The sequence below is a fragment of the Pleurodeles waltl genome, chromosome 2_1 (genome assembly GCF_031143425.1).
Source record: "Pleurodeles waltl isolate 20211129_DDA chromosome 2_1, aPleWal1.hap1.20221129, whole genome shotgun sequence".
NCBI lineage: Eukaryota > Metazoa > Chordata > Amphibia > Caudata > Salamandridae > Pleurodeles > Pleurodeles waltl.
This window is the reverse complement of record NC_090438.1, coordinates 727,318,962-727,338,673: the sequence shown is the minus strand read 5'-3', so window position 1 is coordinate 727,338,673 and position 19,712 is coordinate 727,318,962. Positions and strand designations below refer to the sequence as shown.

Sequence of the window (19,712 nt, the reverse complement as noted above, 5' to 3'; positions counted from 1 at the left end):
ATAGCACAATTTATTCCAGGGATCCAAAATCAACTAGCAGACAATCTCTCTCGAGATCACCAACAGGTCCACGAATGGGAGATTCACCCCCAAATTCTAAACACTTACTTCAAGATTTGGGGAACACCTCAAATAGACCTATTTGCAACAAAAGAGAACGCAAAATGCCAAAACTTCGCATCCGGGTACCCACACAGGCAGTCTCAAGGCAATGCTCTATGGATGAACTGGTCAGGGATATTTGCGTACGCTTTTCCCCCTCTCCCTCTCCTTCCATATCTAGTAAACAAATTGAGTCAAAACAAACTCAAACTCATACTAGTAGCACCAACATGGGCAAGACAACCTTGGTACACAACACTACTAGACCTATCAGTAGTACCCCATGTCAAGTTACCCAACCGGCCAGATCTGTTAACTCAACTCAAACAACAGATCAGGCATCCAAACCCAGCATCGCTGAATCTAGCAATCTGGCTCCTGAAATCCTAGAATTCGGACATTTAAACCTCACACAAGAATGTATGGAAGTCATAAAACAAGCTAGAAGACCATCCACTAGACACTGCTACGCAAGCAAATGGAAAAGATTTGTTTGCTACTGCCATAATAAGCAAGTTCAACCATTACATGCATCTCCAAAGGATGTAGTGGGATACTTACTACATTTACAGAAATCAAATCTAGCCTTCTCTTCCATAAAAATACACCTCGCAGCAATATCTGCATACCTGCAGATTACCCATTCAACTTCACTATTTAGGATACCTGTCATTAAGGCGTTTATGGAAGGCCTAAAAAGAATTATACCACCAAGAACACCACCTGTTCCTTCATGGAACCTCAACATCGTCTTAACAAGACTCATGGGCCCACCTTTTGAACCCATGCACTCTTGCGAAATGCAATTCTTAACGTGGAAGGTTGCATTTCTCATTGCCATCACATCTCTAAGAAGAGTAAGTGAAATTCAGGCGTTTACTATACAAGAACCTTTTATTCAAATACACAAAAATAAGGTAGTCCTAAGAACCAATCCTAAATTTTTACCAAAAGGTATTTCACCGTTCCACTTAAATCAAACGGTAGAACTACCAGTGTTCTTCCCACAGCCAGACTCAGTAGCTGAAAGGGCACTACATACATTAGACATCAGAAGAGCATTAATGTACTACATTGACAGAACAAAAGAAATTAGGAAAACAAAACAACTGTTTATTGCATTTCAAAAACCTCATACAGGAAACCCAATATCAAAACAAGGTATAGCCAGATGGATAGTTAAGTGCATCCAAACCTGCTACCTCAAAGCAAAGAGAGAGCTGCCCATTACACCAAGGGCACATTCAACCAGAAAGAAAGGCGCTACCATGGCCTTCCTAGGAAACATTCCAATGAATGAGATATGTAAGGCAGCCACATGGTCTACGCCTCACACATTTACTAAGCACTACTGTGTAGACGTGCTATCCGCACAACAAGCCACAGTAGGTCAAGCCGTACTAAGAACTTTATTTCAGACTACTTCCACTCCTACAGGCTGAGCCACCGCTTTTGGGGAGATAACTGCTTACTAGTCTATGCACAACATGTGTATCTGCAGCTACACATGCCATTGAACTGAAAATGTCACTTACCCAGTGTACATCTGTTCGTGGCATTAGTCGCTGCAGATTCACATGTGCCCACCCGCCTCCCCGGGAGCCTGTAGCCGTTTGGAAGTTATCTTCAACATTTGTACATTTGTAAATATATTACTTAAACCTTATTTGGTACATACTTATTCAATCCATTGCATGGGCACTATTACTAACATACACAACTCCTACCTCACCCTCTGCGGGGAAAACAATCTAACATGGGGTCGACGCCCATGCGCAATGGAACAAAGGAGGAGGAGTCCCTCGGTCTCGTGACTCGAAAAGACTTCTTCGAAGAAAAACAACTTGTAACACTCCGACCCAACACCAGACGGCGGACTATGCACAACATGTGAATCTGCAGCGACTAATGCCACGAACAGATGTACACGGGGTAAGTGACATTTTCAATATTACACATGCCGTTGCGGAGACTATTGTGCTCCTAAAGCTGTACAAATCCAGATGGCATGCCATTTCAAAGCCCTTGTTCTCGGCCTTCCTACAACTGCCAAAGACCAGGCACACCTGGGCATGCTTTCTCCCCAAAGGCACACATCTACGTCCCTCCTAAACAATTGCATGCTGTGCACACCAAACAAAAACCAGATCCAGATATGAACCTCACGACTGAACTTTCCAAAGGTGGATTATTTGTTTGACTCTTAATTATTGAAATTACCAGCAATAAGTGATTAACTCCTGCATTCTATATTATACAACAAACCATGAAAAAACTGAATTAAACACATTTATGTACTACTTTAAAATCTATCTTCCTCTTTAGTTTCCCTCAGTTCAGCACAACCAATACAAATTAAAAAATAAATGCAGGGTAAGATAAACTTAGCTGCCTGAGGAGCAGCATTCATAAGAGGGAGTTTCTAGTATGCAGATGGTGGTTATACTGTTGTAGATATTCTTCATTCAGTTGTTATCTGTGATGTTTATATTATGGTTCTGCTGTTGTGACATTAAGGGGTTAATGCCTAGTGCTGAACCCTGCTCTTTACATAAAATAGTAATTAGCTTGCATATTTATAAATTCTACACTGTTGCGTCGATTTGTCTGGTGCACAGGCAAATTGTCATGAAGGATTTCCTCCAAAAGACTGAGTATTTGTGTTGCCTATTTGTTACAGATAAAAGAAAGGCCTTGAAGCCGCAAGCCAAACTCATTGTTTATCCTCTTATTTGGAGGCATCATTAAAGTATTGTTTCTTTTTTCAGGCCAATGTATATCATGCCAGTACATCCAGTGGGGAGAATCGTGCAATAAAGATTTATAAAACTTCAATATTGATGTTTAAAGATCGTGATAAATATGTAAGCGGAGAATTTAGGTGAGTGCAAATTGATCTGTACTCCACATTTTTCTCATGATTGTTCAGTTCTTTAAGCATTTTATTATGCAGAGTCCTCTTAAGTTTATATCTCTATGAACCCTTTGCCTCTGAGCGGTCGGATCAAAGGCTGTGCCAAAGTATGTTTTAAAAAATTGATGCCCAGAGTTGTGCATTGCAGCACTCCATGGATTCATGTCTCCCCAACACTTATACTTTTTTCTGTGGACTGTGTACAATTCTAATCTGCTTTGCTTTGTAAAGAACTGCATCTGTTTTGTGTTTGTGCTTTGCAGTTCAGTCTTTGTCCCATACACCGGACTTCTAAAAAAGCTATGATTTGTGCGAGTCAGGTTTATAATGCTCATACGTAAAAGGCCTGTGTTTTTCAACTCTGCTGTTGACATTCTTTAAACTACCTTTCACCATGTGCTTAGTTTACAACCTAGTTTGTGTGCAATCTTCAGAAGTTTGTTTTTAGGAGATGATGAGCAGGAGAGTGACAATTTCCTCATGAGAAAGCATGAATTGGCAACAGCTGAGTGGGAACCCCTTTAAAAGAACTGTTTAGAGGCTGGGGTGGTGGTCACCACAACCATGTAACTCTGCTTCTCGCGTAGGGAACTCCATTGATAATCATAAGCACTGAAGAGTCCCTCCCATGTAGGTGATCCCATAGCACTTCTAAAAAAAAAAAAAAAAACAGTACATCTTTGTAAGGAAATGCCTCCTTGGCATGGTTGCCCCCTGACTTTTTGCCTTTGCTGATGCTATGTTTACAATTGAAAGTGTGCTGAGGCCTGCTAACCAGGCCCCAGCACCAGTGTTCTTTCCCTAACCTGTACTTTTGTATCCACAATTGGCAGACCCTGGCATCCAGATAAGTCCCTTGTAACTGGTACTTCTAGTACCAAGGGCCCTGATGCCAAGGAAGGTCTCTAAGGGCTGCAGCATGTCTTATGCCACCCTGGAGACCTCTCACTCAGCACAGACACACTGCTTGCCAGCTTGTGTGTGCTAGTGAGAACAAAACGAGTAAGTCGACATGGCACTCCCCTCAGGGTGCCATGCCAGCCTCTCACTGCCTATGCAAGTATAGGTCAGCCACCCCTCTAGCAGGCCTTACAGCCCTAAGGCAGGGTGCACTATACCATAGGTGAGGGTACCAGTGCATGAGCATGGTACCCCTACAGTGTCTAAACAAAACCTTAGACATTGTAAGTGCAGGGTAGCCATAAGAGTATATGGTCTGGGAGTCTGTTTTGCACGAACTCCACAGCACCATAATGGCTACACTGAAAACTGAGAAGTTTGGTATCAAACTTCTCAGCACAATAAATGCACACTGATGCCAGTGTACATTTTATTGCAAAATACACCCCAGAGGGCACCTTAGAGGTGCCCCCTGAAACTTAACCGACTGTCTGTGTAGGCTGACTAGTTCCAGCAGCCTGCCACACTAGAGACATGTTGCTGGCCCCATGGGGAGAGTGCCTTTGTCACTCTGAGGCCAGTAACAAAGCCTGCACTGGGTGGAGATGCTAACACCTCCCCCAGGCAGGAGCTGTAACACCTGGCGGTGAGCCTCAAAGGCTCACCCCTTTGTCACAGCACCGCAGGACACTCCAGCTAGTGGAGTTGCCCGCCCCCTCCGGCCCCGGCCCCCACTTTTGGCGGCAAGGCCGGAGAAAATAATGAGAATAACAAGGAGGAGTCACTGGCCAGTCAGGACAGCCCCTAAGGTGTCCTGAGCTGAGGTGACTCTAACTTTTAGAAATCCTCCATCTTGCAGATGGAGGATTCCCCCAATAGGGTTAGGATTGTGACCCCCTCCCCTTGGGAGGAGGCACAAAGAGGGTGTACCCACCCTCAGGGCTAGTAGCCATTGGCTACTAACCCCCCAGACCTAAACACGCCCTTAAATTTAGTATTTAAGGGCTACCCTGAACCCTAGAAAACTAGATTCCTGCAACAACAAGAAGAAGGACTGCCTAGCTGAAAACCCCTGCAGAGGAAGACCAGAAGACAACTACTGCCTTGGCTCCAGAAACTCACCGGCCTGTCTCCTGCCTTCCAAAGAACTCTGCTCCAGCGACGCCTTCCAAAGGGACCAGCGACCTCTGAATCCTCTGAGGACTGCCCTGCTTCGACGACGACAAGAAACTCCCGAGGACAGCGGACCTGCTCCAAAAAGACTGCAACTTTATCCAAAGAAGCAGCTTTAAAGAACCCTGCAATCTCCCCGCAAGAAGCGTGAGACTTGCAACACTGCACCCGGCGACCCCGACTCGGCTGGTGGAGAACCAACACCTCAGGGAGGACCCCCGAACTACTCTACGACTGTGAGTACCAAAACCTGTCCCCCCTGAGCCCCCACAGCGCCGCCTGCAGAGGGAATCCCGAAGCTTCCCCTGACCGCGACTCTCTGAAACCTAAGTCCCGACGCCTGGAAAAGACCCTGCACCCGCAGCCCCCAGGATCTGAAGGACCGGACTTTCACTGCAGAAGTGACCCCCAGGAGTCCCTCTCCCTTGCCCAAGTGGAGGTTTCCCCGAGGAAGACCCCCTTGCCTGCCTGCAGCGCTGAAGAGATCCCTTGATCTCTCATTGACTTCCATTGCGAACCCGACGCTTGTTCTAACACTGCACCCGGCCGCCCCCGCGCCGCTGAGGGTGAAATTTCTGTGTGGGCTTGTGCCCCCCCCGGTGCCCTACAAAACCCCCCTGGTCTGCCCTCCGAAGACGCGGGTACTTACCTGCTGGCAGACTGGAACCGGGGCACCCCCTTCTCTCCATTGAAGCCTATGCGTTTTGGGCACCACTTTGAACTCTGCACCTGACCGGCCCTGAGCTGCTGGTGTGGTAACTTTGGGGTTGCTCTGAACCCCCAACGGTGGGCTACCTTGGACCAAGAACTGAACCCTGTAAGTGTCTTACTTACCTGGTAAAACTAACAAAAACTTACCTCCCCCAGGAACTGTGAAAATTGCACTGTGTCCACTTTTAAAATAGCTATTTGTGAATAACTTGAAAAGTATACATGCAATTGAAATGATTCAAAGTTCCTAATGTACTTACCTGCAATACCTTTCAAACAAGATATTACATGTTAAATTTGAACCTGTGGTTCTTAAAATAAACTAAGAAAAGATATTTTTCTATAACAAAACCTACTGGCTGGATTTGTCTCTGAGTGTGTGTACCTCATTTATTGTCTATGTGTATGTACAACAAATGCTTAACACTACTCCTTGGATAAGCCTACTGCTCGACCACACTACCACAAAATAGAGCATTAGTATTATCTATTTTTACCACTATTTTACCTCTAAGGGGAACCCTTGGACTCTGTGCATGCTATTCCTTACTTTGAAATAGCACATACAGAGCCAACTTCCTACATTGGTGGATCAGCGGTGGGGTACAAGACTTTGCATTTGCTGGACTACTCAGCCAATACCTGATCACACGACAAATTCCAAAATTGTCATTAGAAATTGATTTTTTGCAATTTGAAAAGTTTTCTAAATTCTTTAAAGTCCTGCTAGGGCCTTGTGTTAGTCCCTGTTAGCATTTCTTGTAGAGTTTAAAGGTTTGGTAAAAAGTTGAATTAGAACCTAGAACTAGTTTTAGATTCTTAAAAAGTATTCCAACTTTTAGAAGCATAATGTCTAGTGCAGAGATGAATGTGGTGGAACTCGACACCACACCTTACCTCCATCTTAAGATGAGGGAGCTAAGGTCACTCTGTAAAATAAAGAAAATAGTAATGGGCCCCAGACCTTCCAAACTACAGCTCCAGGAGCTGTTGGCAGAGTTTGAAAAGGCCAACCCCTCTGAGGATGGCAACACAGAGGATGAAGATAGTGACTTGGAGGAAAATTCCCCCTACCAGTCCTATTTAGGGAGAACAGGGCCTCTCAAGCCCTGACTCCACAAATAATAGTCAGAGATGCTGGTCCCCTCACAGGAGGGGCCAACAACTCTGAAATCACTGAGGATAACTCCAGTGAAGAGGACATCCAGCTAGCCAGGATGGCCAAAAGATTGGCTTTGGAAAGACAGATCCTAGCCATAGAAAGGGAAAGGCAAGAGATGGGCCTAGGACCCATCAATGGTGGCAGCAACATAAATAGGGTCAGAGATTCTCCTGACATGTTGAAAATCCCTAAAGGGATTGTAACTAAATATGAAGATGGTGATGACATCACCAAATGGTTCACAGCTTTTGAGAGGGCTTGTGTAACCAGAAAAGTGAACAGATCTCACTGGGGTGCTCTCCTTTGGGAAATGTTCACAGGAAAGTGTAGGGATAGACTCCTCACACTCTCTGGAAAAGATGCAGAATCTTATGACCTCATGAAGGGTACCCTGATTGAGGGCTTTGGATTCTCCACTGAGGAGTATAGGATTAGATTCAGGGGGGCTCAAAAATCCTCGAGCCAGACCTGGGTTGACTTTGTAGACTACTCAGTAAAAACACTAGATGGTTGGATTCAAGGCAGTGGTGTAAGTAATTATGATGGGCTGTACAATTTATTTGTGAAAGAACACCTATTAAGTAATTGTTTCAATGATAAACTGCATCAGCATCTGGTAGACCTAGGACCAATTTCTCCCCAAGAATTGGGAAAGAAGGCGGACCATTGGGTCAAGACTAGGGTGTCCAAAACTTCCACAGGGGGTGACCAAAAGAAAGGGGTCACAAAACCTCCCCAGGGGAAAGGTGGTGAGACAGCCAAAAATAAAAATAGTAAAGAGTCTTCTACAGGCCCCCAAAAACCTGCACAGGAGGGTGGGCCCAGAGCCTCTTCACAAAACAATCCTGGGTACAAGGGTAAAAACTTTGATCCCCAAAAGGCCTGGTGTCGTAGCTGTAATCAGCCTGGACACCAAACTGGAGACAAGGCCTGTCCCAAGAAAGGTTCCACTCCAAACTCCAATCCAGGTAACACTGGAATGGCTAGTCTCCAAGTGGGATCAACAGTGTGCCCAGAGCAAATCAGGGTCCACACTGAAGCTACTCTAGTCTCTGAGGGTGGGGTGGATTTAGCCACACTAGCTGCCTGGCCGCCTAACATGCAAAAATACAGGCAGCAGCTCTTTATTAATGGGACAAGTGTAGAGGGCCTGAGGGATACAGGTGCCAGTGTCACCATGGTGACAGAGAAACTGGTTTCCCCTGGCCAATACCTGACTGGAAAAACCTATACAGTCACCAACGCTGACAATCAGACTAAAGCACATCCCATGGCAATGGTAACTTTAGAATGGGGAGGGGTCAATGGCCTGAAACAGGTGGTGGTCTCCTCAAACATCCCAGTAGACTGTCTGCTTGGAAATGACCTGGAGTCCTCAGCATGGGCTGAGGTAGAACTAAAAACCCATGCAGCCATGCTGGGTATCCCTGAACTGGTGTGTGTAAAAACAAGAGCACAATGCAAGGCACAGGGTGAAAAAGTAGAGCTGGAGTCTGGAAGAAAGGCCCAGCCTACCAAGAGAAAAGGAAAGTCAGTTGGGAAACCAACTGCAACACAGTCAGAAAAAGAGAACCTCTCTTCTCAGGAAGAAGTTCTGCCCTCTGAGGGAACTGAGCCTTTGGAACTTGAACCTTATCAGGTTGAGCTCTTAGGCCCAGGGGGACCCTCAAGGGAGGAGCTGTGTAAGGGACAAGAAACCTGTCCCTCTCTTGAAGGCCTTAGGCAGCAAGCTGCTGAAGAGTCCAAGGGGAAGAAAAATGGAACACATAGGGTCTATTGGGAAGATGGACTCCTGTACACTGAGGCCAGAGACCCCAAACCTGGTGCCACTAGGAGAGTGGTAGTGCCTCAGTCGTTCAGAGAGTTTATTCTGACCTTAGCCCATGATATTCCCCTTGCTGGGCATTTGGGACAAACCAAGACGTGGGAGAGGTTAGTCAACCACTTCTACTGGCCCAATATGTCCCACAAGGTTAAGGAGTTTTGCCTCTCCTGCCCCACCTGTCAAGCCAGTGGTAAGACAGGTGGGCACCCAAAGGCCCCCCTCATTCCACTTCCAGTGGTGGGGGTCCCCTTTGAAAGAGTGGGTGTGGACATAGTTGGTCCACTAGAACCTCCCACAGCCTCAGGAAATATGTATATCCTAGTAGTAGTGGATCATGCTACTAGGTATCCTGAAGCTATTCCCCTTAGGTCGACTACTGCCCCTGCAGTAGCCAAGGCCCTCATTGGTATCTTTACCAGAGTGGGTTTCCCTAAGGAGGTGGTGTCTGACAGAGGTACCAACTTCATGTCAGCATACCTAAAACACATGTGAAATGAGTGTGGGGTGACTTACAAATTCACTACACCATACCATCCCCAAACTAATGGCTTAGTTGAGAGATTCAACAAGACATTAAAAGGCATGATCATGGGGCTCCCAGAAAAGCTCAAAAGGAGATGGGATGTCCTCTTGCCATGTCTGCTTTTCGCTTACAGAGAGGTGCCACAGAAGGGAGTAGGATTCTCACCCTTTGAACTTCTGTTTGGTCACCCTGTAAGGGGACCACTTGCTCTTGTTAATGAAGGCTGGGAGAGACCTCTTCATGAGCCTAAACAAGACATAGTGGACTATGTACTTGGCCTTCGCTCTAGAATGGCAGAGTACATGGAAAAGGCAAGCAAAAACCTTGAGGCCAGCCAACAGCTCCAGAAGTTTTGGTATGACCAAAAGGCTGCAATGGTTGAGTTCCAACTAGGGCAGAAAGTCTGGGTTCTGGAGCCTGTGGCTCCCAGGGCACTTCAGGACAAATGGAGTGGCCCTTACCCAGTGCTAGAAAGGAAGAGTCAGGTCACCTACCTGGTGGACCTGGGCACAAGCAGGAGCCCCAAGAGGGTGATCCATGTGAACCGCCTTAAGCTCTTCCATGACAGGGCTGATGTAAATCTGTTGATGGTAACAGATGAGGATCAGGAGGCAGAGAGTGAACCTCTCCCTGATCTTCTGTCATCAGACCCAAAAGATGGCTCAGTAGATGGAGTGATCTACTCAGACACCCTCTCTGGCCAACAGCAAGCTGATTGTAGGAGAGTCCTACAACAGTTTCCTGAACTCTTCTCCCTAACCCCTGGTCAGACACACCTGTGTACCCATGATGTGGACACAGGAGACAGCATGCCTGTCAAAAACAAAATTTTTAGACAGTCTGACCATGTTAAGGAAAGCATCAAGGTGGAAGTCCACAAGATGCTGGAATTGGGAGTAATTGAGCGCTCTGACAGCCCCTGGGCTAGCCCAGTGGTCTTAGTCCCCAAACCTCACACCAAAGATGGAAAGAAAGAGATGAGGTTTTGTGTGGACTACAGAGGGCTCAACTCTGTCACCAAGACAGACGCCCATCCAATTCCTAGAGCTGATGAGCTCATAGACAAATTAGGTGCTGCCAAATTCTTAAGTACCTTTGACTTGACAGCAGGGTACTGGCAAATAAAAATGGCACCTGGAGCAAAAGAGAAAACAGCATTCTCCACACCTGATGGGCATTATCAGTTTACTGTTATGCCCTTTGGTTTAAAGAATGCCCCTGCCACCTTCCAAAGGTTGGTGAATCAAGTCCTTGCTGGTTTGGAGTCCTTTAGCACAGCTTATCTTGATGATATTGCTGTCTTTAGCTCCACCTGGCAGGATCACCTGGTCCACCTGAAGAAGGTTTTGAAGGCTCTGCAATCTGCAGGCCTCTCTATCAAGGCATCCAAATGCCAGATAGGGCAGGGAACTGTGGTTTACTTGGGCCACCTTGTAGGTGGAGGCCAAGTTCAGCCACTCCAACCCAAGATCCAGACTATTCTGGACTGGGTAGCTCCAAAAACCCAGACTCAAGTCAGGGCATTCCTTGGCTTGACTGGGTATTACAGGAGGTTTGTGAAGGGATATGGATCCATTGTGACAGCCCTCACTGAACTCACCTCCAAGAAAATGCCCAAGAAAGTGAACTGGACTGTAGAGTGCCAACAGGCCTTTGACACCCTGAAACAAGCAATGTGCTCAGCACCAGTTCTAAAAGCTCCAGATTATTCTAAGCAGTTCATTGTGCAGACAGATGCCTCTGAACATGGGATAGGGGCAGTTTTGTCCCAAACAAATGATGATGGCCTTGACCAGCCTGTTGCTTTCATTAGCAGGAGGTTACTCCCCAGGGAGCAGCGTTGGAGTGCCATTGAGAGGGAGGCCTTTGCTGTGGTTTGGTCCCTGAAGAAGCTGAGACCATACCTCTTTGGGACTCACTTCCTAGTTCAAACTGACCACAGACCTCTCAAATGGCTGATGCAAATGAAAGGTGAAAATCCAAAACTGTTGAGGTGGTCCATCTCCCTACAGGGAATGGACTTTATAGTGGAACACAGACCTGGGACTGCCCATGCCAATGCAGATGGCCTTTCCAGGTTCTTCCACTTAGAAAATGAAGACTCTCTTGGGAAAGGTTAGTCTCATCCTCTTTCGTTTGGGGGGGGGGTTGTGTAAGGAAATGCCTCCTTGGCATGGTTGCCCCCTGACTTTTTGCCTTTGCTGATGCTATGTTTACAATTGAAAGTGTGCTGAGGCCTGCTAACCAGGCCCCAGCACCAGTGTTCTTTCCCTAACCTGTACTTTTGTATCCACAATTGGCAGACCCTGGCATCCAGATAAGTCCCTTGTAACTGGTACTTCTAGTACCAAGGGCCCTGATGCCAAGGAAGGTCTCTAAGGGCTGCAGCATGTCTTATGCCACCCTGGAGACCTCTCACTCAGCACAGACACACTGCTTGCCAGCTTGTGTGTGCTAGTGAGAACAAAACGAGTAAGTCGACATGGCACTCCCCTCAGGGTGCCATGCCAGCCTCTCACTGCCTATGCAAGTATAGGTCAGCCACCCCTCTAGCAGGCCTTACAGCCCTAAGGCAGGGTGCACTATACCATAGGTGAGGGTACCAGTGCATGAGTATGGTACCCCTACAGTGTCTAAACAAAACCTTAGACATTGTAAGTGCAGGGTAGCCATAAGAGTATATGGTCTGGGAGTCTGTATTGCACGAACTCCACAGCACCATAATGGCTACACTGAAAACTGAGAAGTTTGGTATCAAACTTCTCAGCACAATAAATGCACACTGATGCCAGTGTACATTTTATTGCAAAATACACCCCAGAGAGCACCTTAGAGGTGCCCCCTGAAACTTAACCGACTGTCTGTGTAGGCTGACTAGTTCCAGCAGCCTGCCACACTAGAGACATGTTGCTGGCCCCATGGGGAGAGTGCCTTTGTCACTCTGAGGCCAGTAACAAAGCCTGCACTGGGTGGAGATGCTAACACCTCCCCCAGGCAGGAGCTGTAACACCTGGCGGTGAGCCTCAAAGGCTCACCCCTTTGTCACAGCACCGCAGGACACTCCAGCTAGTGGAGTTGCCCGCCCCCTCCGGCCCCGGCCCCCACTTTTGACGGCAAGGCCGGAGAAAATAATGAGAATAACAAGGAGGAGTCACTGGCCAGTCAGGACAGCCCCTAAGGTGTCCTGAGCTGAGGTGACTCTACCTTTTAGAAATCCTCCATCTTGCAGATGGAGGATTCCCCCAATAGGGTTAGGATTGTGACCCCCTCCCCTTGGGAGGAGGCACAAAGAGGGTGTACCCACCCTCAGGGCTAGTAGCCATTGGCTACTAACCCCCCAGACCTAAACACGCCCTTAAATTTAGTATTTAAGGGCTACCCTGAACCCTAGAAAACTAGATTCCTGCAACAACAAGAAGAAGGACTGCCTAGCTGAAAACCCCTGCAGAGGAAGACCAGAAGACAACTACTGCCTTGGCTCCAGAAACTCACCGGCCTGTCTCCTGCCTTCCAAAGAACTCTGCTCCAGCGACGCGTTCCAAAGGGACCAGCGACCTCTGAATCCTCTGAGGACTGCCCTGCTTCGACGACGACAAGAAACTCCCGAGGACAGCGGACCTGCTCCAAAAAGACTGCAACTTTATCCAAAGAAGCAGCTTTAAAGAACCCTGCAATCTCCCCGCAAGAAGCGTGAGACTTGCAACACTGCATCCGGCGACCCCGACTCGGCTGGTGGAGAACCAACACCTCAGGGAGGACCCCCGGACTACTCTACGACTGTGAGTACCAAAACCTGTCCCCCCTGAGCCCCCACAGCGCCGCCTGCAGAGGGAATCCCGAAGCTTCCCCTGACCGCGACTCTCTGAAACCTAAGTCCCGACGCCTGGAAAAGACCCTGCACCCGCAGCCCCCAGGATCTGAAGGACCGGACTTTCACTGCAGAAGTGACCCCCAGGAGTCCCTCTCCCTTGCCCAAGTGGAGGTTTCCCCGAGGAAGACCCCCTTGCCTGCCTGCAGCGCTGAAGAGATCCCTTGATCTCTCATTGACTTCCATTGCGAACCCGACGCTTGTTCTAACACTGCACCCGGCCGCCCCGCGCCGCTGAGGGTGAAATTTCTGTGTGGGCTTGTGCCCCCCCCCCGGTGCCCTACAAAACCCCCCTGGTCTGCCCTCCGAAGACGCGGGTACTTACCTGCTGGCAGACTGGAACCGGGGCACCCCCTTCTCTCCATTGAAGCCTATGCGTTTTGGGCACCACTTTGAACTCTGCACCTGACCGGCCCTGAGCTGCTGGTGTGGTAACTTTGGGGTTGCTCTGAACCCCCAACGGTGGGCTACCTTGGACCAAGAACTGAACCCTGTAAGTGTCTTACTTACCTGGTAAAACTAACAAAAACTTACCTCCCCCAGGAACTGTGAAAATTGCACTGTGTCCACTTTTAAAATAGCTATTTGTGAATAACTTGAAAAGTATACATGCAATTGAAATGATTCAAAGTTCCTAATGTACTTACCTGCAATACCTTTCGAACAAGATATTACATGTTAAATTTGAACCTGTGGTTCTTAAAATAAACTAAGAAAATATATTTTTCTATAACAAAACCTACTGGCTGGATTTGTCTCTGAGTGTGTGTACCTCATTTATTGTCTATGTGTATGTACAACAAATGCTTAACACTACTCCTTGGATAAGCCTACTGCTCGACCACACTACCACAAAATAGAGCATTAGTATTATCTATTTTTACCACTATTTTACCTCTAAGGGGAACCCTTGGACTCTGTGCATGCTATTCCTTACTTTGAAATAGCACATACAGAGCCAACTTCCTACAATCTTCTTAAGTGTAGAAGTTCGCCTTACTTTAGGAAGGACAAGCCTAGGACATCATTTTGTTAAAAAGTTTTGAAGCCTATTAAGAAAGAAATATTGGCACATTTCTTTACTTTGTATTTAAAAAAGGTAGAAATATAATAAGAAAATAAGAAAAATTCTGTCTGTACCCGTATCTTTTTAACCTGCCTGTTCTTGTACCTGTAGTTTCCCATTGGTCCCTTATCTACCCAATAATTAACCTTATCTTTTTTATCCTGCCTATTCTTGTTCTTGCAATTTAACATCAAATGCGCAGGCATAACACTATGTAGTACACCCCTTGAGTACAGTTGTTACATAGTGTCATTGTTTTTATTCAGATAAGACAGAACTCTTATCCTGTCTTATCTAATATATATACAATATGAAAGACTCAGGGAACACCCTCTCCCTTGGAAATAGGTGTTACAGGGCTTCGAAGGAGTAGCCCCTTAATCCCCTGGTTTGCTTTGAAGGGCATAATTAGTGCCCTCCTTGCATAAACTTGGTTGCACCAGTTCAGGTACTCCAGGTCCCTGCACTGGCGCGAAACTGGACAAAGGAAATGGGGGTAACTACTCCCCTGTCTCTCACCACCCAAGGGGTGGTGCCCAGAGCTCATCCAGGTGGCCACTTGGTTCTTCCATCTTGAAACCAATATGTGGAGAGGCCCCTGGGAGCATCTGAGTGGCCAGGTCAGGCAGGTGATGTCACAGACCCCTCCTGATAGGTGATCACTTTACGAGGTGACCAGCCCCCCCTTTTAGGGCTATCTAGGGACTCCCTTGCGGGTAGGTCCCCAGATTTGACATGCAAGACTCCACCAGGACTCCTCTGCATTGTTTACTTTGACTTCTGGCCACTGGAGCTGCAACTTGACTCTTCGGGAACCGACTAGACTGCAACTCCGGCGATGACTTTACTTGCAACATTGTTTCTTTGGCCCCTTCCTGCAACTTCAGCATTTCTCCGGAGTCGGCGAGACTTCAGCCTACACCAAGAAGCAAGAGGGAATCTCCCTTGGAGTGAAGGAGTCACTCCCCTGCATCTGCAGGTACCTGCCGCAAAGGCGTCCGACTGCGTGGATCTGCTCTCCTCTGGAACTGCGTGGATCCTGCATCAGAGGTGGTGGTTTGCAGTGGTCCCCTTGGTCCTCTCTGCCAGCTGTCCAACTTGAGAGACGGTGAGCCCTTGCCTCTCCTTGCAGGACAGTACCTCTGTGCACCGCGACTCTGGCAGCTACCAAGTCTTGTTGTCTTCTGCTCCAAGGGATATTCAGGCTCCGAATAGCCCCAGCCCCCAACACTTCTTGCCAAGTACAGTCTACTCTTTGCTGCTCCAGAGACGTGGGACTCCTCTTCAGGTGTGCTGACTGGCCCTCACTGCGACTTACTGTGCCTACTGCCAGTGGGTTGCCTGTGGGGGCTGCAACTGCTTCTGCTGGCTCTCCCGACTGCGAAGGGTCACCCTGGACTCTCCTCCAAGGGTCAAGTCCCCTGGCTCTTGCTGGTCCTCGTTAACCTTGCAACTCTTCTTTTGCTCCTCTTGCATTTGCCAAGGCTTGCTGGTGGTTCTCCTACATCACTGACCATCTGCAGCCTGACACCATCTGCACTGCTCCAAGGACTGCAGCTCCTGGCCTCCACAGTTGGTCTTCTTTTCCCATTGACCTGGCTCTTCATCCACAGAAGGGTGGTTAGTAGCTCCTGCCCCCACAGGACACTCCATCGTGGATTGGACTCTGTCCCCTTCTTTTGCAGGTCCTCTCCTTCAGAATCCAACATTGGTTTCTTTTAGACAGGTCCTGTTTTTGCACAATCCCTTTTCTAAGTCCTCCTGTTACTTCTTGGGAAGACCAGGTACTTACCTCTGCTCTCGTGGTCGCCACTCAAGTGCTCAACTCTCAGGGTTCTCAGGGTTCGAGTTCTCCCAGCTATCCTCTAACAACTCCACATCCTTGGGTGAGGGAACTGCACATTCCACTACCTTAGTATATGGTTTGGCCCTCCAATAGAGCCTTTACTATTTTCACTAAGGATTGCCAATGCTTGTTGTTTCTAAACTAATTTCTGATTGCTATTGTGTATATTACTAGTGTGTACTTACCTCCAGTTGGGGGGGCACTGCCTATAAGTAATCTAGTGTTGTGTTACTATAATAAAGTACCTTTATTTTTGTAACACTGTGGTTCTTTCATGTGTGACAAGTTGCTGTGTGACTATAGTAGTACTGCATAAGCTTTGCATGTCTCCTAGATAAGTCTTGGCTGCTCATTGACCTTTAGAGAGCCTTGGCTTCCTAGACACTGCCTACACTGTACTAATAGGGGTTGTCTGCACTGGTACAAGGTGCCAACACCACACACCAGACCAGCTTCCTACAGCTTGGAATGCAGATTTTCAGGTCATCCTGTTGGGAGGTGTGTGTAAACACCTCTCCCAGAGGAGGCTTTGTTTCTAGCCTCCAGGGAGCAAAGGCTCTCACCCTTGGACGTCAGATTCTTGTCCGTTATTTGCAGACTGGTTAGAACTAGTCAGTAAGCTTGTCTGTGGTTGTTAGGTATTCAGAGGACACCTCTAAGGTGCCACTCTGGGTGCATGTATTATTAAATACATCACTGGAATCAGTGAGGGTTTTTATTTTTATATGAAACGCGTCATACCAAACATCCCTATTTCAGTGAAGCCATCATGAACCTAAAATGGCTTTCATGTCCACTTAATATTTCTAAGAATTGACAAAGACCTAGCAGGAACATATATGCTCTTGCAGATAAGTCCAACCATGTAATATAATGCACCGTGCCTTAGGGCTGTAAGGCCTGCTGTAGAGGTGACTTACAAGTATTACATGCATATAGGGGACTTGGCACACAGGCTGTGTGCCATGTCCTGTTTTCACTTTTAGGAAGCATGTTGTCACACAGCCTGCAGTGTCAGTGTGCATGTGGTTGTTGCTAGGTCCCTTAGAGTGGCACGAGTTGTGCTGAAGTTGTTAGGGGCCCTCCTCAGTACCCATGCCCTAGTTACCACGGGTACCATTGTAAGGGACTTACAGAAGTGCTAAAGGTTGTGGCCACTTGTGGATCAAGTGACCAGGTGTCTTGTTTTGGGGCAGGAACACTGGCACTGGGGACCTGGTTAGCAGGAATCCAGTACACTCCAGTCAAAGTTGCATAAAAAAACAGGCAAAAAGTGTGTGTGTGTGGTGGGGTACTGCAGAACCTTGCTTCCTACTTTAATCTGCTCCATGAGGGGTGCATTCTTTGTTCTTGTCCTAATAGCAGATCTATGTTTGTTGAGTCTTAGTCTGATTTCTCTGCCTTTTTCCCCAGTATAAGCTTTGCCCCAGGGATTTATTATAAGGTATATCACGCTGCTGCTTTTATATGTCTTAGTCTAATTTCTCTCCCTGTTTCTCCAATTTAACCTTTATGACAGGGGCATAATATAAGGTATATCTGATTAACATACTGTTAAAACCATGAAATATAAAGCTTTTGCCTTTCATTATATTATACTATTCAGTTGCCACACTGCCCACAGGGGAGATTTTGTATTGGTTCACAGACCTACTTCACATGTTGGAACGTCCACACATGAGGCTGACATGCAGACTGGACCGTCTCATGAAGTTTAGAGGTCATATGATCCATCCCAAACTCCTGGCTCCTGAACTCATACAATATGAACTTCTGAATTTCCCTCAAGGATGCAAAGACATTCTAAAAGAAGCTAAACATACATCAACATGTACTTCTTACTCTATTAAATGGAAGAGGTTATGTATCTGGTGACAAGAACATTAATCCAACTATGTGCCAAGAAGAAGCTTCACTTTCATACTTAATTTATTTGGCCAAATCTAGGTTACAACTCTCTTCTATAAAGGTCCATTTGACAGCTATTACTGCCTATAGAAAATGTTCTTCACAAACCTCTAAGTTCATAGTCCCAGATATTAAGACTTCCTAGATGGTATCAAGAAGATTTTTGCTCCAATATGCTGTCCTTTTCCTCCTAGGAAGTGAACAAAATTCTTTCACATCTCATGGCACTCCCTTTGAAACCTATTCATAAAGCCTCATTACAGCATCTTTCTTAGAAAACGTCTTTCCTACTTGCCATTACATCAGCATATTGAGTTATTGCATTTTAAGCCTTATGTTTTCTTGAACCATATACAATATTTCATAGCAATAAGGAGATTTGAGAACTCATCTGATATTCTCGTCTTCAGTTGTTTTGGATTTTCACCTTAATGAAACCATTACTTTTCTGATTTTTTTTTTTTTTTTTTAGAATCCATCTTCTCCATTAGAAATCTCTCTTCACACTTTGGATGTGAGGAGGGTCTTAAAAGTTTTCTAGACCAAACGAAAGGGATACGTAAGACAGATCAATTGTTTGTCAATTATGATCCTGTACTGGTAGAAATTTGGTCTCTAGTTGGCGGGTATGCACCATGGCCAAATACATACCACAATCCTAGTCAGGGTAAGTCAGATACACACCCTGAATTACCCTGTGCTCACCCTCTGATAGCTTGGCACAGATCAATCAGGCTGAACATAAGAGGCAATGTTTTGAAGTATTTGTGCAATACAGTAACACAGTGAAAGCACCGCAAAAACACTCCACCGCAAGTAAGAAAAATTGATTATATTTGTATGAGTGAAACAAGACCAAAACAGCAAAAATCCAATAAGTAGAATATCTGCAATTGTAGTGCTTAGAAACTTAAAGTGCCAAAACCGAGGTAAATCCAAAGTTCAGGTTAACCGCGATGGAGCGCGAGCCCATCACTGGACCAACCTTGTCCCGCTAAAACTTGTCTGTGAAGGGTTGCGTCGATGTCGAGGATCCTATGCGAGGAGCAGAGGAGATGATGCAAAGACGATGCGTTGGTTCTGTTCCGCGCAGTCAGGGGATGCGATCTCATCGAGCCGCGCAGACGTTGGTGCGAGGCCCACTAGGTGCGCGTCAGACCCCTTTGCGAAGGCGTTGTGTCGCTCTCAAGCTACATCGCCAGGTGATGTGAAGACAGTGCATCTGGGATATAAGCGATGCGCTAGTTCCAAGCCGCGCAGTTGGTACTGCGATGTCTTTGTTCCCAGCAGCAATGCATCTGTGTTGAGGGGAGATGAGTTTGTTCCGATTGGCGCAATGGCGGCGATGCGTCAACGTAGAGAGTTGCAGCACAAAAGAACACTTCTAAGGGCACAGGACTGGATGACACCACTTGGCAGGACAGAACTCACAGGTGTGTCCACTGCTGTAGGAATGATGCAGACAGTCTTTGATGTAACTGAGACTGCAGAACAGAAGCAATTCAGCAAGCCCTCGGAGTCACATGGTTTTGGGATGTAGAGATTGAGGTCCAGTCCTTCGCACTCCCAGGCAAGGAGGCAGCAGGCAGAAGAACAGGCACAGCAAAGCAGAAGTCCAGCGAAGCCCAGCAGAGTGACATACCCTTCAGCAGCACAGCAGTCCTTCTTCCTGGCAGAGTGTCCTCAGGTCCAGAAGTGTTCTGATTTGCTAGGG

General features: G+C 46.9%; 1 protein-coding gene across 1 annotated transcript in view; it reads left to right on the top strand.

Annotated features, from left to right (window-relative positions):
* Positions 1–19,712, top strand: part of RIOK1 (RIO kinase 1) — a 297,153-nt gene that overhangs the window by 119,310 nt on the left and 158,131 nt on the right. Inside the window, exon 7 of the mRNA XM_069217290.1 lies at positions 2,871–2,983. Coding sequence (XP_069073391.1) covers positions 2,871–2,983 — 113 coding nt within the window. The remainder of the gene's footprint in view (positions 1–2,870; positions 2,984–19,712) is intronic.